Raw genomic sequence first — 27725 nt, forward strand, 5'->3', positions numbered from 1 at the left:
TCAAGCGATGGAGAGAAACTTTATTTCCAAATCTATAGATTCACATAGAAATACAAAAAGCTTAATTGGCAAAATCTTTACCATCACTGTAGGCGTATAATCCACCGAATACCACTCCCTTCCTGTCCACTATACAAATTGATCACATTGAAAAGGTTCAATACATTTATGCAACTTAATAAGTACTTAGTTCTAAACAATTACAATTGGATATATTTGTGCACAACGTGTTATAGGCTACATAACAGATTTACCTGTATTTTTAAACCTGGAAAACGTACTGCGCTAACCACGATAATCAAGCATAAATACAGCATTAAAAACTTACACTGAAGCGCTTTGAATGATCCCATCATCTATAGGTTTACATTCAATGAAGAGCAGCATATGTTTTGGAAACATAGGCTACTGTACACTTTACACCTGTTAGAATGTTTAGAAATTACACAATATAGGCTAACAGCTCACGTGAAACATGACAACATTCAAGAGATAAAACAGAGCACATGACTTTATACTACCCTTAGACAACGAGTCTAACTTTTTTTCTAGTTCCAAAGATAACTACAGGCTACCGTAACACAACGTTGAACTAAACGTCTGTTGAAGACCACAGAATATTTTTTCGTCTAAAATCACAACAACATGCTGAAAGATGCTGCGCTGTAGTTTACAGTACTCCGGATTCCCCCCTTATCACTTGCAGTTCGAGCTCAGTTATGGAACGCGCTACCTCCTGTAACCAGACTCATACTTTTCAGTTTATTGTCCTTCTTCCATTTCATCCTTCGATTCTGAAACCAGATTTTTATTTGTCGTTCCGTGAGGCACAACGTGTGGGCTATCTCTATTCTCCTCCTCCGGGTTAGGTATCTATTGAAGTGAAATTCTTTCTCCAGCTCTAGCGTCTGGTAGCGGGTGTACGCTGTTCGGGCCCTTTTCCCATCTGGTCCAGCCATTTCTAAATTGCATGAAAAATCCAAATTAGAAGTGGACAACAGATAGTGGAAATAGGATTTTAAACATTACAAAAGGAAACATGTTTAACAGCACATATGAAATATTAAGCAATTCTGGGTGTTGTATAGGCTGCACGCGGGCGCGTGCCATGCACGGATTGTCGCACAACTATCCTACATTACCAGAAATAGAACTTGCATTCAGCTATAGCCTAAACATAAATACCCACCAATTTTCCAACATTTAAACAATATTTCTCTAAATGAATCTTTATTACAATTAAAATATACTTTAATAGGCTAAAAATTATGTTTTATCTTGCACTAAGACATATATTGTACTTGACAATATCATAAAAGCAAATCCGTTGCCATATCCTACCATCCTTACGGAGTTCGTGCAACACTTGACATATTTGTGACGCTACAAATTTGTACTATAGAAAATCACATCAGCGAGCATGCAATTCACTCCAAAGCAAGACCACCACAAAACACAGTAAAAGTAGGCTATGTATGTACCATGGTTAATGTGCAGTTTCCGCATCCATGGGAATATTTGCGGCGTTTGGCAATCGTTTGAGATTGTCGTGGAGGTTGCGTTATTGGACTCCTGTTGTAGTTGTTGTGCCCGGGCAGCCATGCTGCTGGTACTGCTTGTGTGCGCGCCTTCCTCAGTCTCAGAGACAACGCTGGTATCCTCTATCTCTGTAAAATGACTGTTGTTGCCTTTGTTGAGATTATTGTTGGCGATCGAGGTCGTGCTCCGGTCAGGTGGAGGAGAGGGGCTTTTTAGTTCCAAAGACTCGCGGTTGGCGCAAGGAAGGGGATCTGGAGACGAAAGCGAGCAGGTCGGCAATCTGTACCGGGCATCCGGGCCAGTGGACTGAAAACCACGGGTATCCTCTCCAACAGCCGCGAAGTGGCTACCAGTGTCGGGGCGATTTACGGTTAGGTCCATGCCATTGTAGTTGCATCCGAAAGACCCAGAGTGCATGGTGCCAGGGTCCCTGAACGTACCGTTCACAGTGCCGTTAGTCCCATAATTTAGTAACTGATAGTCGGAGCCATTCGGATAGCGCCCTGAAAACGAGTTAACAAAGTAAGAGCTCATTTGCTTGTTTTTAAAGGCTCGATTTGTAGATCTTTGTCGCTATAATCCTCTGCTTCACGATTTATGATGTAATCATGAATTATAGCAATGAAGCCTACTGTACTTTGCCAGGTATGCGGCCAAATATGGGAGAGCGCTCGGGAATCACGTGCATTTGTTGACCAGTCGTAAATTCTCACTGATGACTTCAAGAGGTAATTCATGCTCTACGGTTACAAATGATGACGAAATGATGGTCGTTATGCTCGAGTCAATGGTGCCTCCCCATTTCGCCCTGAGATCCATGTAGGCAGACAGCGCCATCTACTGGCAGTGGAGGTAACTGTCAGAGAGGGTGCTCTGAATACTTTTTTTCATTGTTCATTCTTTTTTTAAACATTGACTGTTCTAGGACACAAAAGTAGGCTAAACTATTTTACCAATAGGTATCTCAGACAGGTATCCCAGTATAAAAAAGTTATACAAAAATATATATTATAGTAGGCCTAATACACTAGGCATGTGTATCATTAAAGAGAGACTAGCCTATTTAAATGTCCGGCTTGCTCAACTAGGTCAATTTTACAGGACATAATGATAATAATAACTATTATAAGACTATTTCCTTCACATCAATAAAACAAGAAAACTTTCTATGAAATATTTACAGAAATTACCAACGCTTTATTTGCATTTACAAAAGATAACAAAAAAATGTCTTACATAATATTGCACACGACATCCAGATGGCAAGTGCACAATAAACAACTTGTGAAAACATTATCCAGTTGAATATGACAAAGCGATGTAAACGCCTAAAACGAACAAAATACAACACACACACACTATGGTAGGCTATTAGGCCAAAGCATCTCTCTTGTATCGATAATGGGGCCATACAAAATATTTAATTATCGAGTATTTTGAATAGGCTTGTTTTTGCACTTCTCCAACGCGGCTCCAGGAAACCAATATGTGCGAGCGTAAGGCCTATTTCACGGTCGTCACCAGTTACCACAACCACAAAGTCATAAACCCCGCCTATTTCTACAATTGATCTTCCTAAAATGTAATTTTATACTTTTACCACACTTCTAACCTTAAATTAAGACCACATTTATTTTTTCATGAATTTTTACGATATAGCCAATTTTGACTTTGTGGATGTGGTAAACCCTATTTTACTTTCAAGCAACAATATTGGCAAAACAAAAAATACAAACACAATCAAATAAGAATAGGCTAGCCAGCTTCAGTTGTTTTTAACCTGTTTCTAACCAACAGACGTTATATCATCGTGCAAATATATTTATCTAGTAGGCCTATTTACATATTTTCACAAAAATGTGTAGGCCTATGCAGCTATTTTATGAAAAACAACAACCAACAATAATTAAACATCTCTCAATTCATGGTACAACAGTTATAGGATGGTTTGTGTAGTTTTTTTACTCGGTGCCTTTCAATCTGTCTGCTTTTCCTCCTCTTCATCGCTGGGTTTCGAAGGATTCATAACTTTGTTCTCCTTTTTCCACTTCATTCTGCGATTCTGGAACCAAATCTTTATTTGACGTTCAGTGAGACACAGAGCATGCGAAATCTCGATTCGACGACGCCTGGTGAGATACCTATTGAAATGGAACTCTTTCTCGAGCTCAAGAGTCTGGTATCGAGTATAGGTCTGGCGGCCTCTGCGTCCACTGCTGCCCAATGTCCCTACAAAAAAAGAATAGCAAACCAAACCCAGCAATTATGTAAGAAACAAAGACATGGACAGGATGGATACCTTTACACTATCATCACTGTTATAGACTATTGTTACAATCACTATTATGGATGTAATAAATTAGCCTATATACATGTAAAATAGCCTCCATTAGTAAAACCTTAAAAATAGCATAGCGTAGTTGAAATTATCCATTTGATTCACATGATAGCCCACTGTATTTTGACAGTTTAACGCATTTCCTATACAAAACCAGTTTCTGTTCATATATTTTTCATGTCAATCACGTTCTCGGCGATAGAATCCAATACATATCCCAGTCATCAAATCATCATGCATGTGGTCACACAACGACTTGTAAAATTCTTCCTCTTTTCCCGTCTTAATTTCAAAGCAATAGTTACTTATAAGCTACAATGTCAATGCATATTATGGACTTTGCCAGGCAACACTGTTACAGTAGTCATCTGATTGATAGGCAACATGCTGATTGTAAACCCCCTTTCAATAAATTAACAATGAAAACACGTTAAACGTTAACAAAAATCAAAAGTAAAGGTTTCACTGACCGGCGGTGCAAGAATTCATCCTTTGCATCCACGGATAAAGCAGAGAAGACTTGTCGTCCACAGCAGTGGTTATGTTTACATTCTGCTCGAGGCACTCTGACTTGCGCTGGTCCTGAGTTACAAAGAGCGGCTGCTCCTCTCGATTTGCGAAAGCGCACGAGCGGTCACTGTAAAAAGTGGCAGCTGTATAGTCGCAGGGAGCGCTGGTGCTGGGGCGACCGTAGATACTAGTGGTTTGCTGGTAATATGAGGTTGGGTAAACCTTCTCTTGCATATTGGCAGCTCCATATGTAGCGTTGGAAAAGTGTCTTAAAGGGTCAGTATATCCGGAGGAATATAAAGGTATCTGAGCGAGGAGAGACTCCTGTCCTCCGGGCAGAGAAACCGGAAAAGTTGAGTTGACAAAATAGGAACTCATTGGATGGACAAATATGCTCCGAGGAATATGATTTGTAATGTTTTATAGTCCAAGTGGTTTTGTCATTACTTTATCGGAGATTTGGTTTTAGCTGAAGGGGGCTTGCGAGGTGCCACTCAATAGGGCAGAAGGGAACTGTACCATCTGATCAACGTCCGGCCAATCGCGAGCGTCTGGTTGCAATATTGCTCTCATGGGGGGCTCTTGTTGCGCACAGGGGTCCCCAGTGATTCGAAACGAAGCGCTCAAGCTTCTCGCGCAGTCTTTCCACATATTAAATGAGCTTGCGCCCTCTGATTCATTCAACATTGAAGCATTTCGTTTTCGTTCTTAATTTCGTTGCAAACAAACGATATAAATAAATAATATAATGCTGGCAACACCACCCTCTCTCCGCACGCACACACACACACACACACACACACACACACACACACACACACACACACACACACACACACACACACACACACACACACACACACACACACAATTTGACCCTTATATGATCTTTATTCGATCTTTGGTTTGCATTAAATAATCACTGTACAATTTCCCCTTTTATCAAATTGACTTAAGAAGAATAATGTTGTTGTTTGTTGGTTCTTTCAATTACCCACAAATGTAAAGTATTGATTACTAGAAGTAGGCTAGTTGCACAATCAAAAGTGGGCCTATTCAATTGATCCAGCTGAATTTCTACTTTCATGCAGCTGTTATTTTAAGCTGTTTGACATCATTTATGTTTCATCATTCGTTCGCGTATAAGTTAACGTGTTCGTTATGTTTTCTAGGTATTCCCACACTGGCCGGATAAAAAGTAAAACACGACCAAGACGTCTACACTGACAAATCAACTCACAAAAGGCAAAAGGATTTTCCAACTGATCAAGGCCAATGCAGAGGATATTACGCATTGGTTTCAACATTCATCACTTAAATTGCGATTCATGTTTCGGGAAGTAGACCACATTACATGCAGCATGTTTTATTATTAACCACTAAAATAAATAATCTGTTTTCGAATATTATCAAATAAATATATTTACATTAATATAAACATTGTCATGATCGAATCTCGTCTGATATTATTTTGACTGCTTCTTATATCAGTAGACTCATATTATTGAGTTGAATAATATTATTTAATATTTATTATTATTATTATGATTTTTATCGTTATTTTGTTGTTGGACTAAAACGTTCAATACATTTGAATAAATAAACAAAGCCACTGTCTTTACAACAGGATGTCTTTCCCTTTTCCAATCAATGATATTTTCCGTTCACTGTAAAAACCTTGTTTAAGATGATATTTCAACAAAATAATTTTGTATTATCTAAACTTGATAGTTAATAGTCTGTGTAGACTTCCTTCAACAAAATTATGTTTCCACAAATAATCAAACATTTTAGCTAAGTATCCTACGACTTGTCTGTATACAGAATGACAGTTATTCAAGTTCAATAGCGTTTGTTCAAAATACATTTTAGTTTGCTTTAGTTTAATTTGATAGTAAAAAACGAAAGATTTAAAAAAAAAATTGTACCAATACGTCAATATGTCATTCTGAAAGCTTCTGTCTCAAGAATTCGGTGTCCAAATGTAGGCTTATTGTCACCACTAGATGGAGTCAAAGAGCAATACACGAGATCAGGTTGTAAAGAAAATGTCAGCATACTGCTGTATAAATGAGGTGAATAACATACAGCTTATCAATTAATTGATTGAGGCTCGACGATAAAGTTGATGATGATGATGACGACGTCGAATAGTGCAGATGATTGAGAAGTGGATTCTGAAAAATTACATTGGACCATTGAGAACATCGCTTACATCATGTCTCAATTTTACTCTTTAAATGACACATAAAACATTTTGGGTATGAGTCAATTGTAGCATATCTACTTAGCATTACAGCTAGCTCAAAGGTAATACAAATGTAGGCTACACACAATAAAATTTAAAAAACACTATACATCGTGGAAATCTAAATCTAAATATTTTGGCTTGTCTGATTTTCAGTGTGTGCACATGATTGTGGCAGCTTCCAAGAGGTATCATATAGGCCTACGTATTTATCTGAAACCTTCGTAAAAATACTAAATGCATTTAGGCCACAGTCACCCGCCAAAGATACTGCTGCCATCTTGCCACTAACACACTATAGGTATTGCAAATCGATACAATGCTAGTACACTTTAAGACACTAGCCATTTTGTATGTTACCAATGTTAAATTTGTAACGGTTTTTATCGAACATAATTTGCACCTCATGACCTACTCAACATTTTATCATTTTAAAAACCTTATAAGACAGGCTTCAAGTATGATTGTGGTGATATAGGACATTGAGATTTAACGACCTACCTTTGTTGATAATTCATCATTTCGCATGTGGGTATTCCGGATGTGATTATCACGGTTCTTTTTACGTCTTCCATTACTGTTAATTTGGTATATTGCATACGGGTAAGTAGCAATAACTAAACGATTCCCTCTGTAAAAAATAAAGTATTCCATTGTCCTTGCGAATATTGAGTATTCTTTGACGGTGCAATTCAGAGATAGCCACATTAGCATAGGCTAACATTGGATGAGAGATTCCTCATTGACTCCATCTCTCAGTTGGTGGAGCTCCGTAGATACAGAACACATTTCTACCAGAATTCAACTGTAGCTTATACAAGAGCCAAGAAAACGAAGGTGTTACTGAATGAGCGGTCGAAAACAGACAGCTGCAATATAACCTCAAGGGGAAAAAAGTTCCCTGTCCAGAGTCCACATGACCAACCTCAGCCAATCGCAGAACCCAGCCAGTCGTAAAGTTCCATCATAAAGTTGTGCATTTTCATTAGCAGACTCTAATTTATTGCATTTTTCAGGAATGCTTCAATAGAAGGCATTTTTTTCTTCATCGCCATCTTTTTCTTTCAAAGATGGGATAGCATTTTTGGCTTTTTTTAAAGCTACGTTGTCTTTAAAGCGAAATGGCTAGGTCTAAAATATTTCAGGCCGGTATCCTATTTTGAGCATTTGATGATCATGCCTTATCAATTGAATATTAAGCTACAAAAATGCGGAAACGTTTGACCAAATTTTAGTTCCATACAATAGCATATAGGCTTATATAAAACATGTACATTGTCTTATAGGATAGTTATTATAAGTTTACTTAAATTATTGATAAAAGCCTATAGGTAGACTATGTAAACGGATAATTATTTAAGGCCTACTACATTTGCATTACGTTTAGTAATGTAGCTAAGTTAAACTAGTTATATATCAAGATAATCAAGCGTGAACCCTTTATGAATCCATTAGATAGCCTATAGGCCTACCTTCATTGCACTAGCACAGATTTTCAAACAAATGCGACAAAATATGATAGGGATCCATGTAATTAGCCCATACTGTTGCAATAGCCTACTGAGCTGCCCATTTTAAGATTTTGCTCTCATATAAAACAGTTGTATGTTAAGATATATAGACCAAAGATATCCCTATATGAAATCACCCACTGGGCACACACTGGTTGAATCAACGTTGTTTCCACGTCATTTCAATGAAATTATGTTAAGCCAACGTGTAATAGAGGTTGAACTGACGTCTGTGCCCAGTGGTCATCAGGCATGTATATAATCATAAGGTAAAATATTTATATAAAATGTATGGAAAAATGTTCCGTTACTGTTTGGGCAGGGTTGTTTGCATGGTGCCCCGTTAAATTTAATTTCATTGACAAAAGGATTTCCGACGTTTATAGATGCAATAAAACCATAAAACCCCCCAATGCAACCTATTCCTTCTGCAAAAGGTCGCACAGAGAAAATTCGGCCTAATCTCCCCAAAACAGGACTAGCCTAAACCGAAGATGTTCAAGGAAACGTGCAATGTTTTTTTGAATTCTGGAATGAATGAAATGAATTCTGGAATGTTTTTCATTGGTAAGACCAACAGGCCTAACCTCCACGACAATAAACGGTCAATTCCTTTTTTATAACTATTTATATAAAATTCGTAAATATTATGTAGACTTGGAGGTTGTCAAATGCAGTTTGAAATTATTCTACTTTGGATGAATGTGACCTCTAGGTAGTTCTATAGGCCTACGTTGGAACATTGTATTGCAGTCAAAAAAAATGCTAACAACCTATCAACAATAAACTAACATGAAGCATTTTGATACATTATAGTTTTCATTAACTACAAAGTATTTGCCTCATAAAGGTGGATAAAATTTAGCTGAAATTGTGTGTTTCCACAATTTCAGACTGTTTATTAACCTTCAGACACTTTTTTAAATCTAGGCCCATTGAATATACAAATGGCATGAATTCAGCCAGGCTTATATTAGACTGAATGATGGTGCACAAAATATCAGTTACCCGACATAGTAAAACAAATATTTTTTTCTATAATATCTTTAGATCTTTTGAATTTGTTATGCTAGTGCCAAACCCGAATAGGCTACTCAAAATGTCGATATAACACGGAGGAAACTGGATACAGACCTGCATAATGTGATCTTGGTTGTTAGCCAGCTTAACTCCTCCACAGAGTTGAGCAAAGATTCGTTTTTTTTAAATGAACCTCCGACTCCTTCAATTAGCTATGCGTCGACACTTCCAAATGTTAATTCCTTAACGCTTACTGTGTACCTGTTTGTCATCTGATGTTGCATGCCTTTCTTTGTTTTCTGAAACCCATACTTTTTAATTAAACGTTAATCAAATACAACCACCGACTGTTTCTTCGTTACTGTTGCTCTATGGCAACTCAGCGCAAATGCGCATGTGCCAATTGAATCTATTCAAGAAAACAGTTGGTGGTTGTATTTGATTAACGTTTTATTAAAAATGTATGGATTTCAGCAAACAAAGATCCGAACAATTACACTATTAGGTAGGCCTATATGTTTCACAATAAAGGAGAGGCTTCGATTTTAAAAGGTTACATTTTATTTACAGTTTACATCCAGTAGCAGCCTTCACAGCCAAGGCCTGACAACAGCTCTAGACACAACATTGACAACACAGATGCCCATTGGAGGTTTGCGCAAAATTCTTTATGCACATCTTAAGTTAGGATTTAGTGCCAGCTTTTTATTTTTTAAATACACTTTTAATTGATCATTTTTTTAAACTAGGAAAGTCAGTTAAGAACAAATTCTTATTTACAATGACGGCCTAACCCGGACGACGCTGGGCCAATTGTGCGCCACCCTATGGGACTACCAATCACGGCCGGTTATGATATAGCCTGGAATCGAACCAGGGTCTGTAGTGACGCCTCGAGCACTGAGATGCAGTGCCTTAGACCGCAGCGCAACTCAGAAGCCCATCTAATGATGAATCATTATTATTAGTGTCAGAAAGTGTGGCAGCTGTGCTACCATACTGCACTAAATTACAGAATTATACATTCTAACAACATAAATACCTGTTCAGACTATTCTGCAGAAGTGATTCACACGCACAAACCTCTAATTGGAATGATGCGTAAAATGGTGCGTAAAAGCTATTTTGCGCACGTCTTCTCAAATTTTATAGAATTTAATTTGACAATGAATTATTAACAAACACAATAGATTTCACTGTTGATTTTTTAAATTCGAAATGCAATTTATAAATAACACATTTGTTATCACTGTGTGACCTCCCATCACCAAGTCTAGGATAGTCTTATCCTTTACCCTCATCTGACGTCTGAATATTCTTGTACATTTCTTTGCTCTCTTTCTTGATTTCATTCTGATCCGGCCTGTTTATTGGAAATGTGTCCTTCTTGTTCTCCTTCTTCCATTTCATGCGTCTGTTTTGAAACCAGATTTTAATCTGCCGCTCGGTGAGTGCCAGAGCGTGCGACACTTCAACCTTGCGCTTGCGGGTCAAGTAAGAGTTGAATAAGAACTCCTTCTCAAGTTCCAGAGTCTGGAAGCGACTGTATGCCTGTCTGCCTCTTCTCCGTCCGGTAGCTGCTGAGAGACAAAACATTTTAGAGACATTTAGATGAACATTGACTCAATAGGCCGAAACAAAGGCTACCACATACCACAGCTGTTAGCGAAGACACACACACACCTAAAAAGAAAAAAAAAGAAAATCAGGCGAAGCAGAAACTTTTCTCACATCATAAAATAGATTTACAGTTTCTTTTTGACACCATAACGAGCCATTGTCCTCTCCAGAAATGCTTGAAAAACAACGAAGTTTATTGGGGGTAATTTGAAACGAAGTTTATTGGGGAGGTGTCTCACATATCTCCGATGTCAACCAAATTCTCAAATTAGGTGTTTTAAGGGTCATTGACTCACCTTGTGGTTTCATCCAGGGAAAGAGGTCCGGTAGAGAGGAGCACTGTTCTGCGCACACGGAATCATTTGCAACCCCGGTGGATTTTAAATGATAATCACTGTACTGGATACAATCCGTATTATGGGATGCGTAAAAGGTTGGTCTCTGTATCACATCGTGGGCATGATACAAGCTGCCAATTGGCAGCGATAATACGCACGGATTTAGTTGGTGTTGGTGAGCGGTTTTGGACAACGATGTGCCATTGTAGAATTCCGTTAACTGCGTGGGATGCTGCTGCTGGATGGTGCTACCGGCACCGTATCCGTACGATACAGAGGATGTGCTTCCCAAATCATGTGCCAGCCCATAATCGGAATGCCAGGACTCGCTGTTGCTGTTTTTTGAGAATAGAGCATTAACGAAATAAGAGCTCATTTTCAACTTCGATGTTTAAAATCTTATTTAAGTCAGGCTACTAGCATATATTACACTTCATGGAATAAACGCAAGGTTTTTTAAGTTTAGGCATGACTTTCCTCGGTGAAGACCAACATTTCCATGTCATTTCAATAGCCTACCTCTCTCAAGTCCATGAATGATGGGGCAGACTAGACTATATGGATTATAGCTTCACAGGGTATATCCTGCCTTGTTTTGGATACGATGATGTCTCCAAACGAAAATCTCCAGACAACAGACAAAGCATTGCGCGCTTGAATGCAAAGTGAGAAAAACCAACAGAGGGAGGGGATGATAGGGAGACGAGGGAACCCACTGGGCACACACTGATTGAATCAACGTTTTTTACACGTCATTTTGAACCAGTGTGGAATAGACGTTGAATTTACGCGAACCTGATACAAATATTAAACTGTGAAGAGCTAGCTATTAGCTGAAATACTAGAGAATATTGATGCATAGGTTAGTTCATTGGATCGAATAGACAACACAGCTTACATTTCATGATTAATTTCTAACAACAAACTGATAACCTATGTTTTTAATTGGCATTCAAAGACGTCAATAATAAGAGGATGTTCATCATCAGCAGCCTGTTTCAACGTGAAAAGTAAAGGCTACTTTATTTTGGCGATTACAAATCAATCATTATTCGTATATACGGGGCTTGAGTTATTGTGTTTGTAGATAACAATAAAATGTGCTTTTATTTCAATTTCAATATTTTGATAAAGTGTGTTGAAAGTTATATAAAACTATAACTAAACTGTAATTTAACTATGTAACTGAAACTATTGTTATGACGATAGCAACAGCTCATAGGTTTTGAGCTCATAGACTCATAGACTTGAGATCACGCGCATCGAAACTCAACAAAGGCCTACATATTCCAATAGAAAAATACATCATTAAATGATTTCGATTGTAATTAAAGCCTACTTTTCCAAATAATTCTTGAGGTAAAATGTAAACACATCGACATATCGAATTACCATTTAAATACAGTAGTAGGCCGACAATGTTTATGAGCTTGATGAAATAAAATAATAAAAAAATCAAACAAGATCATTGTTAAAGAAAATAACCTTACATTTTCATTGAAATATTAGTTTTCATTTCCAAAGATTTCACTCATAATTTGTAGGCCTACAAATGTGCAAATCTAAGATTTCCAAATAATTTACATAGTTTCCTAATTTATTTGATTATTCATATGGAGTATATATTGATAATATGCCTAGTACTATTATCAATATATTCCTGAATTGAACAAATATCCTAATTTCTACATGAGCAATGATCAACGCATATAATTTCTGAAGGCATTTGTCTATATTTCTCACCAACTCAAATAAAAGAATGCTCAATAAGTAAATGTACACCCCATCCCAGATCTAAAATAACCATATGAAAATACTGTGGGTAAATTTGCAATTAAAATCAGTGAAATGTGAGGAGTATTTGTTAGTCCAGCTTGGTGGTCATTTCAGTATCTCATTTCAGTATCCTGAGCTTTTCTTCTAAGGTTTGGCACACATGATTGATTACGGTTCACGTGCAAAATGAGAATTTCCTGCTTATCTAAACAAAAATCAATATGATAACAAAGCATAGTAGCAAAGTCCTCAACATCAAAGTCATACAAATTTGCTATATGACTACATGGTCACATCTTCCCTTCAGATTTCACATTACTGAGTAAAACATCCAGATTTCCAGAATTATTAAAAAAAACGTGTTTCACCATTGGCTCAGTGGTTATAGTGATATTTGATAAGACACAGATAGTATTCACTTGCATTCAATTCTGTAAACGCCACAGTGTTTGCGTAGACATATGAGATGACACGTCTTCCTACCAAGTACCTCAAATCACGATAGGCACCATTGCTTCAATATTTTCACAATAAGACCTATTCCATTTATCTACTCTCCATTTCTCTTCAATTAATTCTCAGTAGCTCAGTGCTAATGTAGAAATGAATTTCATTTTGATGATGTAAAAGTGAAGAAATGTACACAGTATAGGAAGAGGATTTCGGGGACAACTTGTGTACAATTTTGTCAGGAAAGCTTGTTCACTCTCCCCCGCTCGTGGTTTATGGCACTATGGCTAGACTGGTAAAGTCCCTGCTCCCTAGCGCCCTTGTCCGTGCTGGGGGACTTTGCGCAAGGGTTTGCGGATGGGGTGGGGGAACTCGGGCCTCTGGATCAGTAGGGCTGGGGTGGAAATGACAAACAGGCTCTGGAGGGCCTTGGGGTCGGAGGACATGGGGGTGCAGTGGAGCCGTCCAGGTGTGAATTGGGAGATGTTTGACACTGTGGCCCGGGCCTTGGACTCTGCATAAGACGAGCTCATACTGCCCTGACGAGCACCATTGACTGAGAGTCAAAGAGAGAGAGAAAAAGAGAGAGAGGTAGAGAAAATGAATACTATGCCATCCAATTATCCAGAAGTACAATGTCCAACTTCAGATCAGTGGCGGTACAGTAATGACACAATAAAGTGAGGTGCAGTGGGTGTGCTCACTTGTCCATGGGATACGCTGGGCACTGTTGGTCCTCCTCAGGTCCCCTGGCGCCCGGCGGACCGTCTCTAGGACTTGGTCCTCTGGGGTGTAGTATTGAAGGCAGGCAGACTCAGTGTGAGCGGGCCCCCTGTCCAGACTGGGCCAGGGCCAGCGCTGCTGCAGCAGCTGGGAATGGACGTACTGACGGCAGGGCTTGGCCCCTGGAGGCAACTGGTGTTGGATCACAGTACAATGACGCTTCGGTCTCCAGGAGAACTCAGTCAGGGAGTCCAACTGGCAAGACATTACATAGGACAGACTTAAGCGTCTCATTACTAATGGAGTAATGTTTGAGACAATGCAGTGACCATAGAGAGCAAGAGTAATGGTGTAGTTTTGTAGGCACTAACTCCGCCATAACTCATTGGTTAAACAAAGCATATGGAGAAATGAATGTTTTTTTTGTAGGGTTTTTGGATAAAACGCAGAAAATAAGGTCTGTAGTAAACACAGGCTTAGGAGATCTTATACATTTTGTTCTATGAGATAATCTTCATCAGCTAACATCACTTCATTATTATCTATGCATAAGTCACTTTAATAACTCTACCCACATGTATATATTACCTCAATTACCTCGACTAACCGGTGCCCCCGCACATTGACTCTGTACCAGTACCGCCCTATATATAGCCTCGCTATTGTTATTTTACTGCTACTCTGTAATTATGTTACTCCTATTTCTTTTTTTTGTTATTGGTATTTTCTGAAAAACTGCATTGTTGGTTAAGGGCTTGCAAGTAAGGACTCCACTGTAAGGTCTACACCAGTTGTATTCGGCACATGTGACAAATACAATTTTATTTGATATTATCTCACAGAACAAAATGTATAAGATCTCCTAAACCTGTGTTAATCTCTGACCTTATTTCAGCGTTTATCCCAAAACATCATTCTTTTCCCATTAATTTCCCCCATAAGAATGCTTGAACGAACTAGAGGTAACTCATTTCTGTTTTTTAGGACTACAAGCTGGCGAGCTCTTTATCCCATATTAGGAAAAATATGGAGGACACATTTCCTTGCTAGGGAAACAATAAAAGGAACTTACTAAACTGACCAGTGAGTGACTATGGAGGTGTAGCCTTACCTTATTGGCTCGTTCATGTCTGTGTAGGGGCAGCTCATTCTGCTCACGGGGGGATGTAATGCCATTAGGCATGGACTGGCCTCGCCCCTGCAGCAGCTTATAGATCTGGTCCACCACCCCCAGGTCCCTCAGTAGACTCTCCCGTTGGAGCAGTCCACTCACCCTCTCCACCTCCTCATCAGAGAGGTCCTGCACCGTAGGGGAACCGTTGGTAGCAGTAGGCAGGAGGGGCATGGTCAGGAGCTGGACAGCCACAATTCACACCATACAGTAAGGAATAGGTTAATCACAGTGTATAATCATTCTTCAGTATTCATTGAGATGCTTATGTAAATATGATAAATGGCCATTATATAATTTGGTAGCTGGACATATATGTAAGGTGTTCAGTGGAGAAGATATTTGGCTCCCTCTTGTGGCCACTGAAAGGCCCTGCAACTACATGCCCACTAAGATTGCCACCCCCAATGATACGACAAGACTTTGGACTTCTCTTTATGGTTGTTGATTGCTAGATTCTGTAGGCAATAATACATTCAAAACCTGAGGTAAAATGTTACATAAAACTGATGGGCAGGGTGATGTGACTCACAGTAACCTGATGGGAGTTGGTCTGACGAACTTGTACTCTGTGTGGTTTGGCCTTCTCTCCTGCAGACTCCCCCTGCAAGTCTCGTCTACGGCTCCCCTTCTGCTCCCTCTCCTTCTGCTCCTGCTTCAGACGCAGCTCCTGCAGCTGCTGCCTGAGCGGACAGTCACACACAAACAAGTTGTACATGAAACAATGAAAAACGTGTATTTAAAGGTACAACAAATTTTTATTTTCTGTTGAATGTTTTCATGGTATTGTCAAGAAGCCTGTGCGTGCGTATGTGTGTGAGTGTTTGGGTGATAGTTTCTACCTGGCACACTCCTCCCTGGCCTTAGAGGCGGCAGTCTCCTGAAACAGGGAGCTGCTGTGTTTGAAGTATTTCTCGTACTTCTCTCCGCCCTCGCGGGGGTAGATCCCACGGAAGCCACCCAGGTGTTTGGCCTCATACCTCCGCATCTGCTCTACACTGGCTGCCTGGGACTGACGCAGTTCCTCACTCCTGACAACACAAAAATTACCACAACTGAATGAATGCATACACTCAATATACACTGAATGTACCAAACATTAAGAACATCTTCCTAATATTGAGTTGCAACCCCCCTTTTGCCCTCAGAACAACCTCAATTCGTCTAAGCATGGACTCTACAAGGTGTCGAAAGCGTTCCACAGGGATGCTGGCCCATGTTGACTCCAATGCTTCCCACAGTTGTGTCAAGTTGGCTGGATGTCCTTTGGGTTTTGGACCATTCTTGATACACACGGGAAACTGTTGAGCGTGAAAAACCAGCAGCGATGCAGTTCTTGACACACTCAAACTGGTGCGCCTGGCACCTACTACCATACCCTGTTCGAAGTCACTTACATCTTTAGTCTTGCCCATGTCTCAGTTGTCTCAAGGCTTAAAAATCCTTCTTTAACCTGGCTCCTCCCCTTCATCTACACTGATTGAAGTGGATTTAACAAGTGACATCAATAAGGGATCATAGCTTTCACCTGGATTCACCTGGTCAGTCTATGTCATGGAAAGTGTTTTTAATGTTTTGTACACTCAGTGTATGTTGGCTTGAGTTTGGTCCAAATCACTTTGTTTGTTACATGTCTATAACGATGCTAATTTATAATAAAATGACCCATCATAGCTTATTGTTACATGGTCAAACTGATCATACAAGCGTACTGAAATCAAAGTTCCGCATTGTCTTCCTATCCATCACATGGTCCTGACTATACCTAGCCTCTCTGGAGCGGTTCTGCTGCAGCCTCTCCTTCACCCTGCGCTTCTCCTCCTCAGTGATCTTACGGCGGTCACAGGCACCCAGGTTTATAAGGACCAGTGTGTCATACAGCAGGCTATCCTTCACCTCCCGGTCCAACCGCGAATCAGTAGTGAAACTGGGGGAGTGGTTCACCTGCACAAACATTAAAGGGATACTTCAGAATTTTGGTAATGAGACACGTTATCTACCTCCTACTAACTAACTAACGCTAGCGCAATTGCTAACTAGCGTCAGCGCAATGAGTACGTTTATGGGTCTCTGCTAGGATGCAACACTCCCATTAAATTGTACTAACGCTAGTTAGCATTGGCTCGTGAAACTACCTCAAACTTCCTTCATACTGGACACAGAGACATAAAAATTGCATCTACGAGCTCATCTGACTCTGGGAAAATAGATAAAAAGCCCCATTGTCAAAATCCCGTATCCCTTTAATAAACACGCCCATATATTAATGTGAACATAATTGAACATCATGAATATTCCTTGTTTGCTATCTAGCTTTAATAATAAAGTTATTATAAGTTGCTAGCGAAATGCCTATTGGACACTGCATGATGAGAGTGTAGTAGATTAGAATAACACATTTCTTAGCTCAACAAACACTGAACCGGAGCCAAATCAATACATCATCCTGATTCTTTAAGAAGTCCTCACCTCCAGCAGCCAGGGCCTGAGTCGATGGTCTAGTAGCACATCAAAGCCAAGGATCTCAAAGCAGGCGCTGCCGGCCGCGTGATTGGGGAAACAGGTGTGGTAGTTGTGTTTGAGGATGGGGTGGGCAGAGATGAGCGTCTTAATAATCACGTCCTCAATGTCCAACCACATCTTCTCTGTGTCGTAACACATGGCCTCCAGGTGCTTGTTCAAGGTGGACAGCTTCCTGGAACGACAGGGAGGAGGGAACTGAGATGCAAGCGTTGCATCGAGATGAATTATACAAACAAACAAAGCTAAAGGTCAACTCGAGAGGTATTTGAAGTAAACAAACACCTGCTTACCGTTTGCTGCCCGTGTCGTCATCACGGACAAAGTTCTCACTGTGCTTGTTGATGGCATAGTTGGTCAGATGCATGCAAACATCATCCTTGTACAAATATAAAGTTTGTGAGGGAGAGCCGGGGATGTGTAAAGGTAAAATAAGGAATCAGAAAGGACACCGTAGAAAATATACTATCATTCTGGAATAAACATATGAATACTGTAAAGATGCGATTCCCCATTTTAAATGATTATCTAGAATGCTTCAGAGCATCAACGACACAACCAATACCACAACTACCAATTAATTGTCAAAGAACAGGGCGAGATAGGACAATAAGAAGTGTGTAATGCTGCGTAACAGTTGGCATTAGAAGTGTTAACGGAGTATCTGTGCTGTCCACCTCACCACGTTGCCATTGCTGGGCTCGTTGTATTGTGTAGTGCAGAAGCGAGCCAACCCCTCATTGTACAAAAAGATGCGGAATGGGTCACAGGAGGTCACCAGCACATAGATACGCAGGTCAAACTTGAAGCCGTCAATAACGAATGGCTGGGGGAGAGGATGGTTGGCATTATGATATATTTAATGACATCAACATAACCCTTCTCTCTTATTATCTCTTCGTAATAACATTGTCATAGCCCTGCTCTCTGATTGGTCCTTTCATAATGACATTGTCATAACCCTTCTCTCTGATTGGTCCCATAAATACTGTCACATAATAAGGTATCACATTTATTGCAACTGTCATCCTGCAACCTCAGTTGAACTACGAGTTGAATTGATTGTGCAGAATATTACACAATATGTACAAAAGTCTAGAAGGATCCCTCTCTGAGAAGGGAGTGAGTCTCACCCGGGAGACGTACACCTGGCAGATCATGTGTTCCCCCGGGCGAATGTCTTTGCTGGACTTGGTGAGTAAGATGCCTCGCCCTTGGCAACCGGAGTCTGGCTTACAGATGTAAGTCTTGTGTTTCTTGGACCTGGTGTAAGCTTGGAAGTCACTATAACTGCGGAGATACAAAAAAAACACTTCCATTCTCAATTGATTACTCTCCTGATCATTTACAGTACCAGTCAAAAGTTTGGACACACCTACTCATTCCAGGGTTTGACTTTATTTTGACTATTTTCTACATTGTAGAATAATAGTGAAGATATCAAAACTATGAAATAACACATATGGAATCATGTAGTAAACAAAAAGTGTTAAAAAAATCTAAATATATTTTAGATTCTTCAAAGTAGCCACCCTTTGCCTTGATGACAGCTTCAAATCAAATCACATTTTATTTGTCACATGCGCCGAATACAGTGAAATGCTTACTTACGAGCCCCTAACCAACAAGAGCAGCAGTAAAATAACAATTGCGTGACTATATTTACGGGGGGGGGGGGGGGGGGGGGGGGGGGGTACCGGTACAGAGACAATGTGCGGGGACACCAGTTAGTTGAGGTAATATGTACATGTAGGTAACGTTATTAAAGTGACTATGCATAGATGTTAACAACAGAGAGTAGCAGTGGTGTAAAAGGGGGGGTGGAGCAATGCAAATAGTCTGTGTAGATATTTTATTAGGTGTTCAGGAGTCTTATGGCTTGGGGGTAGAAGCTGCTTAAAAGCCTCTTGGACCTAGACTTGGCACTCCGGTACCGCTTGCCATGCAGTAGCAGAGAAAACAGCCTATGACTGGATTCTTTGACAATTTTTAGGGCCTTCCTCTGACACCACCTGGTATAGAGGTCCTGGATGGCAGAAAGCTTGGCCCCAGTGATGTACTGGGCCGTTCGCACTACCCTCTGTAGTGCCTTGCGGTCGGAGGCCGAGCGGTTGCCATACCAGGCAGTGATAAAACCAGTCAGGATGCCCTTGATGGTGCAGCTGAAGAACCTTTTGAGGATCTGAGGACCCATGCCAAATCTTTTCAGTCTCCTGAGGGGGAACAGGTTTTGTCGTGCCCTCTTTGCACACTCTTGGCATTCTCTCAATCAGCTTCACAAGGAATGCAGTCCCCACATATTTTTTTATTTTATTTAATCTTTAACCAGGCAAGTCAGTTAAGACCAAATTGTTATTTACAATGAAGGCCTAGGAACAGTGGGTTAACTACCTTGTTCAGGGGCAGAATGACTGATTTTTACCTTGGCAGCTCGGGGATTCGATCTAGCAACCTTTCGGTTACTGGCACAACACTCTAACCACTAGGCTACCTGCCGCCCATCACATATGCTGTGCACTTGCTGGCTGCTTTTCCTTCACTCTGCGGTCCAACTCATCCCAAACCATCAATTGGGTTGAGGTCGGGTGGTTGTGGAGGCCAGGTCATCTGATGCAGCACTCCATCACTCTCCTTCTTGGTCAAATAGCACTTACACCGCCTGGAGGTGTGTTTTGGATCATTGTCCTGTTGAAAAACAAATGATAGTCCCACTAAGCGCAAACCAGATGGGATGGCGTATCGCTGCAGAATGCTGTGGTAACCATGCTGGTTAACTGTGCCTTGAATTCTAAATAAATCACAGACAGTGTCACCAGCAAAGCACCCCCACACCATCATACGTCCTCCTCCATGCTTCACAGTGGGAAACACACATGCGGAGGTCATCCGTTCACCTACTCTGCATCTCACAAAGACACGGCGGTTGGAACCAAAAATCTCAAATTTGGACTCATCAGACCAAACAACACATTTCCACCGGTCTAATGTACATTGCTCGTGTTTCTTGGTCCAAGCAAGTCTCTTATTCTTATTTGGTCCAAGCAAGTCTCTTAATCGACCATGAAGGCCTGATTCACGCAGACTCCTCTGAACAGTTGATGTTGACATGTGTCTGTTACTTGAACTCTGTGAAGCATATATTTGGGCTGCAATCTGAGGTGCAGTTAACTAATGAACTTATCCTCTGCAGCAGAGGTAACTCTTCCTTTCCTGTGGTGGTCCTCATGAGAGCCAGTTAAATTATAGCGCTTGATGGTTTTTGCGACTGCACTTGAAGAAAATTTCAAAGTTTTTGAAATTTTCCAGATTGACTGACCTTCATGTCATAAAGTTATGATGGACTGCCATTTCTCTTTGCTTATTTGAGCCATTCTTGCCATAATATTGACTTGGTCTTTTATAAAATAGGGCTATCTTCTGTATGCCATCCCTACCTTTTCACAAGACAGCTGATTGGCTCAAACACATTAAGAAAGAAAGAAATTCCACAAATTAACTTTTAACAAGGCACACCTGTTAATGTAATGCATTCCAGGTGACTACCACATGAAGCTGGTTGAGAGAATGCCAAGAGTGTGCAAAGCTGTCATTAAGGTAAAGGGTGGCTACTTTGAAGAATCTCAAATATAAAATATATTTTGATTTGTTTAACACTTGTTTGGTTACCACATAATTCCATATGTGTTATTTCATAGTTTTGATGTCTTCACCATTATTCTACAATGTAGAAAATAGTAAAAATAAAGAAAAACCCTGGAATGAGTAGGTGTGTCCAAACTTTTGACTGGTACTGTATGTGTTTTGAATAACGAGACTCTTAAGCACATTGACAATGAGAACTCACTCTGCTGGTAGGCACCATGTTCGGGGAAAGATATTGTAGTCTTTGGGGAAGAGCTTTAGCATGCGGTTCATGTTCCGAGCCAGAAGATCCTTTCTACAAATCTCACTCATCCCTGGAAAATGGTTGATCTTCTGTAAGGGTACAGCAGACACATAGCATTGAATGGGGCAGAGGAATCTTTTCAGAACTCTATGAGGAGAGAAGTGCACTTGGGAGATGTTGAGTACCTGGTAGCGCTTCATGTCCATAACTCTGTCCAGTGAGACAGAGCAGTCTGTCCAGAAGAGAGTCCAGTCCTCGCCCTCCACTGCTTCCCAAAGGCCATATCTGCGAGCAGCACGTCGCACTGACAGGGTGAGGAAGAAAGACTACCTATTAGATGACATATATTAATCTACACTAAGTATACAAAACATTAAGGAACCCCTGCTCCTTTTGTGACATAGCTTTCGCCTGGATTCACCTGGTCAGTCTATGATCCCTTATTGATGTAACTTGTTAAATCCACTTCAAATCAGTGTAGATGAAGGGGAGGAAACAGGTTAAAGAAGGATTTTCAAGCCTTGAGACAACTGAGACATGGATTGTGTATGGGCAAGACAAAAGGTGCCTTTGAACGGGATATGGTAGTAGGTGTCTGGTGCACCGGTTTGCGTCAAGAACTGCAACGCTGCTGGGTTTTTCACGATCAACAGTTTCCCGTGTGTATATTGAAAGGTCCATCACCCAAAGGACATCCAGCCAACTTGACACAACTGTGGGAAGCATTGGAGTCAACATGGGCCAGCATCCCTGTGGAACGCTTTCGACACCTTGTAGAGTCCCTACCCTGACAAATTGAGGTTGTTCTGTTGGCAAAAGGGGATGCAACTCAATATTAAGAAGATGTTCCTAATGTATGCAATACTCAGTGTACATCTGTGCTTCAAATGTATTTGACTAGACCAAGTAGCAAAACTGTGACTGTGAGGAGATAAATGGATGGTCTCGGATTATCCCAACATGTGGGTAACAAAGCAAGTGACATGGGTGATCTTTGAAAATATAAAATCACACCAATCCACACGTTGGTATATGCAGGATAACTCACCACTTTCATATTTGCAGTTGACGATATTGATCCACAGTCATCTGGGAGAGAAGAAAGAGAGAGGGGGACAGACGTGCCTTGCTGCAAAGTTGTAATCATTCTTCCCCAATAACTTCTGCCTCTCCCAGCGTTCTGGGGAAGAGGAAGCATCAAAGCACTAGTACATCCATACAGTTACATATTTTAACTTTAAGTACCTCTTTTTCCTTTTCTTCTTCCTCTTGCCAGTGGATGGAGGAGTAGGGGTGCAGGCCTCAGGTTGACTATCGCTCCCCCAGCCCTCGCCCTCCTCTCCTCCCTCAGGTCCACACTTGAAGGCATCATCTTCAGAGTCTTTGTCAGGGCTCTCTGCTCGCAGGTCCATCCTGAAGAAGATACACAAAGAGGAATAAAAAAGGCTTACATAACAGTAACACTCGTTAATTAACTTGAGTTATCAAGCATCAATTAACACAAATTAAAATACATTCTGTTTTCCAACCTACATTAAGCAATTTGCATACATTTACATAATTGTGTTTTGATGTGGATACAAGTACCCCCACCCTGAAATACAATCAACTGGATCAGAATGCAGGTTGTTATGTACACATGGAATCATGTTTCTATTTCCATTTCTCTTCTCAGGTAGGTACTCGGCCTGTCAACATTCCATCCATAGCAGAGGATCATTCAAGAGTTATTGGGCAGCGAATCAAATTTGCAACAGAGTTCAGACGGATCACTCCGTTTGGAAAAAAACACAAGACTCCTCAGACAGTAACTTAGCCTAAATCCCCTTGAAGTGTCCTTGTGTGCCCTGGCCATCACTGAGGGGTTCTCTCTCCGATCTCACGTTCCTAAGGTGAAGCCTAGGTGAGACTAGGCTAATTGCTGGTAATGATAAGGGTAAGTGCTGGACAGGGCCCAGGGGAGGGTGAGGAGGGACATCCCTGTTAGGCTGCGGGAGGCCTGGGTGCTGGGCATAGGCTGCTAGTGGGAGGAGCTATAGGAGGATGGGCTAATTGTAATGGCTGGAATGGAATCGATGGAATGGTATCAAACACATGATAACATGTTTGACTCCATTCCATTGATTCCATTCCAGCCATTAATCAGCCCATCCACCTATAGCTCCACCCACGAGCCTCCTCTGGTGCTGGGTAACAGTATTCTGAGCCAGTGATCTGGATAATCCTGACCCTGAACTCTTGTTATTGAGCTTGGCCGAGACGGCCCAGTGACCTCTACAGGTATATTGTTACAAAAGCACTCTCATAGGATCTCTCTTTAGGACCTATCCAAAAAACAACAATTGCATAAAAATAGTCTTTAAATAGGCCTAGCAGTTATGTGTTCTCAAGCATATTCCTTCTAGTATATCAGATGTAAATTCTAGTCCAAGAACGATATCGGTCTATTACTATCTAATAACTAATTTTCAATTCACTAATCTCTATCCTCAAGATGGAAAAACAAAGTAATTATTTCATGCAAAAGTTCTGAAGTCATTGTCAAAAACTTCTGAAAACAACTCAAATCAACAATTCAGTCAACGACTGACCTGACTTTGCATGTTTTTCTCTGATCAATGCTCACTGCTTTTTCCCTCATTATCACTTATTATCATATTTTATTTGTCACATGCGCCGAATACTTACAGTGAAATGCTTACTTACAAGCTCTTTCCTGACAACACAGAGGTAAAATAAGAAAAAAAAACACAAGAATGAAGCTATATACAGGGTGAACCAATACCATATCAGTGTGCAGGGGTAAGAGGGAGCTGAGGTAGTTATATATGTACATGTAGGCCTGGGTAAAGTGACTAGGCATCAGGATTGATAATAATAAGACTTAAAAAACTAAGTAGCAGCAGCATATACATTGCATTCGGAAAGTATTCTGACCCCTTGACCTTTTCCACATTTTGTTACGATACAGCCTTATTAAATAGTTTTCCCCCTCATCAATCTACACACAATACTCCATAATGACAAAGCAAAAACAGGTTCTTAGAAAAAATAAACCACCGAAATATCACATTTACATAAATATTCAGACCCCCCCCTAGGGCCTCCCGGGTGGCGCAGTGGTCTAGGGCACTGCATCGCAGTGCCAACTGCGCCACCAGAGTCTCTGGGTTCGCCCCCAGGCTCTGTCGCAGCCGGCCGCGACCGGGAGGTCCGTGGGGCGACGCACAATTGGGCTAGCGTCGTCCGGGTTAGGGAGGGTTTGGCCGGTAGGGATTTCCTTGTCTCATCGCGCTCCAGCGACTCCTGTGGCGGGCTGGGCGCAGTGCGCGCTAACCAAGGGAGCCAGGTGCACGGTGTTTCCTCCGACACATTGGTGCGGCTAGCTTCCGGGTTGGAGGCGCGCTGTGTTAAAGAAGCAGTGCGGCTTGGTTGGGTTGTGCCTCGGAGGACGCATGGCTTTCGACCTTCGTCTCTCCCGAGCCCATACGGGAGTTGTAGCGATGAGACAAGATAGTAATTACTAGCGATTGGATACCACGAAAATTGGGGAGAAAAGGGGATAACATTTATTTAAAAAAATAAAAAATAAAATACATTTTTTTTATTCAGACCCTTTACTCAGTACTTTGTTGAAGCACCTTTGGCAGCAATTACAGCCTTGAGTATGACGCTACAAGCTTGGCACACCTGTATTTGGAGAGTTTCTCCCATTTTTCTCTGCAAATCCTCTCAAGCTCTGTCAGGTTGCATGGGGAGCATCGCTGCACAGCTATGTTCGATAGGGTTCAAGTCCGGGCTCTGGCTTGGACACTCAAGGACTTGTCTCGATGCCACTCCTGCCTTGTCTTGGCTGTGTGCTTAGGGTCGTTTTCCTGTTGTAAGGTGAACCTTTGCCCCAGTCTGAGGTCCTGAGCCACCTGGAGCAGGTTTTCATCAAGGATCTCTCCGTTCTTTGCTGTAGACATTTTTTGGTACACTTTCCCAGATCTGTGCCTCGTAACAATCCAGTCTCAGAGCTCTATGGACAAGTCTTTGGAACTCATTGCTTGGTTTTTGATCTGACATGCACTGTCAAATGTGGGACCTTATATATATATATATATATATATATATATATATATATAGGTGTGTGCCTTTCCAAATCATGTCCAATCAATTGAATTTACCACAGGTGGACTCCAATCTAGTTGTAGAAACATCTCAAGGATGTTCAATGGAAAAAGGATGCACCTGATCTCAATTTCGAGTCTCATAGCAAAGGGTCTGAATAATTATGTAAATACGGTATCTGATATCGAGGTACAGGATGGCAGGGAGCTCAGCCCCAGTGATGTACTGGGCCGTCCTCAACACCCTCTGTAGAGCTTTGGGGTCGAGGGCGGTGCCGTTGCTTTCCAAGCAGTGATGCTACCAGTCAAGATGCTCTCAATGGCGCAGCTGTAGAACCTCTTCAGGACCTGAGAGCCCATGCCAAATCTCTTCAGCCTCCTGAGGGAGAAGAGGCACTGTTGTGCCCTCTTCACGACTGTGCAGACCATGTGTGTGGATCATGTTAAGTCCTCAGTGATGTGGACACAGAGGAACAGGATCCAGTTGCAGAGGGAGGTGTTCAGTCCCAGGGTCCCGAGCTTGGTGATGAGCTTGGAGGGGACCACGGAGTTTAACACTGAGCTCTAGTCAATGAACAGCACTCTCACATACATATATATATATATATTTTTTTTTAAGGTACACAAACCTGTGCTGTGCATTTAAGGTGGCTGGAAATGCTAGACGATGCCCTCCACCTGTCCAACTCACCCACTCTGTTTGTTGGTCGTGGCCCCTCAGTTTCAGGGGCCCAGCAAGATGTGGTCGTTCCCAACAGAAGGCAGCTCACAAAGCCACATATCCACCTCTGGTCTGGTCCTAATTCTGAACAAAAAGAGCACATTTGTATTATGAGCCCAGGGGCAGCCCTACTCAGATTGACTTACATCCTAATAGCAGGGCCAGAGGGTCAGGTGGCCAATAAGAAACTAGGGAAAAACACCTGACATAGAGAGAAAACGATGAGCAGGAGATCACATTGTGGAAGTAGAGAGGGTTAATCCCTCATATTTGTTCAAGGTAATTAGACAAGTGCTTTGACACTGAGAAATTCAAATCTGTGCTGAAACCACTAGCTACAGTGCACATTAGCAAAATGAATGCTTTTCATTGACCATGGAGAAATCTGCACTACAGATAATCGTTACTGAACCGTAGTTGTTCAAAGGGATGCTCTGGTCTATTTGTTACCATAATCTGTGGTTTTAAAAATAATGTCTGCTCTATCAACAGCATGCTCAGTTGATCTTTCATAGCTATATTTGTTTTATTCTAATCAAAGATGAGTTACAACTAGCCCCCCAGCATACAGAGATTAAAGCCTAGGAGGCAATTTGATCTGTGTGGGGGTCACTTTACCTTATGTTTCCTTGTTGTCATGGTAACTAATAGGTATCAGTCATCTCCTAACTAGTACACACACACACACACACACACACACACACACACACACTGACCGAGTCTCTGCTATGTTAACACTTGCTTTCTTCCTACCCCTAAATACCCTCCCTCACAAGCTGCAAATGTTATTTCACACATTACAGTTCATCCATTCCCTACTGAGCCAACAACCTTTTTAGAAAAGTAACTGAATAATTGTCATTGCAAATAGTGAGTTCAAAATATAAACCCACTGTATTAACTTGACTTCCCTGCTGCTATGCTAGTTAGCTTCTTGGCTGGATAGCGCATGGCATTGCTATGGTAACAGAACGCTCGCAGACTGCAGGGCAAGCAGCAGCAAGTAGGTATCAACACCTGAGTCTCAAAAATGTTCTCACATCACCCGAAAATGGCAAACCATACACTGTCAAAATAAAAGAGTAAAGCTTACCTTCTACTTTTCGTTCCGCACAATATGTGTTAGTGTGGCAGGCACACGGTGTCAATATTGTTTAAAAACATTCCCGACGTCCTGTTCTTCTGCCCTAAAGTTCCTCCTACACAAACAGGCTGTAGTTTCGTCCAATCACACAGCCCATT

The 27725-nt window shown here is 41.1% G+C and overlaps 4 protein-coding genes across 4 annotated transcripts; all 4 read right to left on the reverse strand.

Annotated features, from left to right (window-relative positions):
- Positions 1–2266, reverse strand: LOC129846435 (homeobox protein Hox-B5b-like). The gene is made up of 2 exons (XM_055914403.1): positions 1482–2266; positions 1–961 (listed from the first exon to the last, which is right to left on the reverse strand). Exons 1-2 carry the CDS (start codon positions 2071–2073, stop codon positions 714–716), a joined length of 840 nt encoding a protein of 279 aa, XP_055770378.1. The 5' UTR covers positions 2074–2266; the 3' UTR covers positions 1–713.
- Positions 2267–2715: 449 nt separating this feature from the next.
- On the reverse strand, positions 2716–4900 carry LOC129851846 (homeobox protein Hox-B6b-like). Its single transcript, XM_055918230.1, has 2 exons — positions 4348–4900; positions 2716–3768 (listed from the first exon to the last, which is right to left on the reverse strand). Exons 1-2 carry the CDS (start codon positions 4763–4765, stop codon positions 3515–3517), a joined length of 672 nt encoding a protein of 223 aa, XP_055774205.1. The 5' UTR covers positions 4766–4900; the 3' UTR covers positions 2716–3514.
- A 5448-nt stretch (positions 4901–10348) lies between these two features.
- On the reverse strand, positions 10349–11766 carry LOC129852003 (homeobox protein Hox-B8-like). Its single transcript, XM_055918243.1, has 2 exons — positions 11083–11766; positions 10349–10746 (listed from the first exon to the last, which is right to left on the reverse strand). The coding sequence occupies exons 1-2, from the start codon at positions 11498–11500 to the stop codon at positions 10451–10453; spliced, it is 714 nt and encodes a 237-aa protein (XP_055774218.1). The 5' UTR covers positions 11501–11766; the 3' UTR covers positions 10349–10450.
- Positions 11767–12700: 934 nt separating this feature from the next.
- ttll6 (tubulin tyrosine ligase-like family, member 6) lies at positions 12701–27715 on the reverse strand. Its single transcript, XM_055914498.1, has 16 exons — positions 27577–27715; positions 26454–26567; positions 22896–23063; positions 22699–22736; positions 21836–21954; positions 21609–21739; positions 18898–19054; positions 18447–18590; positions 18058–18143; positions 17714–17939; positions 17010–17188; positions 16087–16275; positions 15777–15927; positions 15185–15427; positions 14055–14328; positions 12701–13906 (listed from the first exon to the last, which is right to left on the reverse strand). The coding sequence occupies exons 3-16, from the start codon at positions 23060–23062 to the stop codon at positions 13662–13664; spliced, it is 2349 nt and encodes a 782-aa protein (XP_055770473.1). The 5' UTR covers position 23063; positions 26454–26567; positions 27577–27715; the 3' UTR covers positions 12701–13661.
- Positions 27716–27725: the final 10 nt, after the last annotated feature.

This window comes from Salvelinus fontinalis, chromosome 1 (genome assembly GCF_029448725.1).
Source record: "Salvelinus fontinalis isolate EN_2023a chromosome 1, ASM2944872v1, whole genome shotgun sequence".
NCBI classification, from domain to species: Eukaryota; Metazoa; Chordata; class Actinopteri; order Salmoniformes; family Salmonidae; genus Salvelinus; species Salvelinus fontinalis.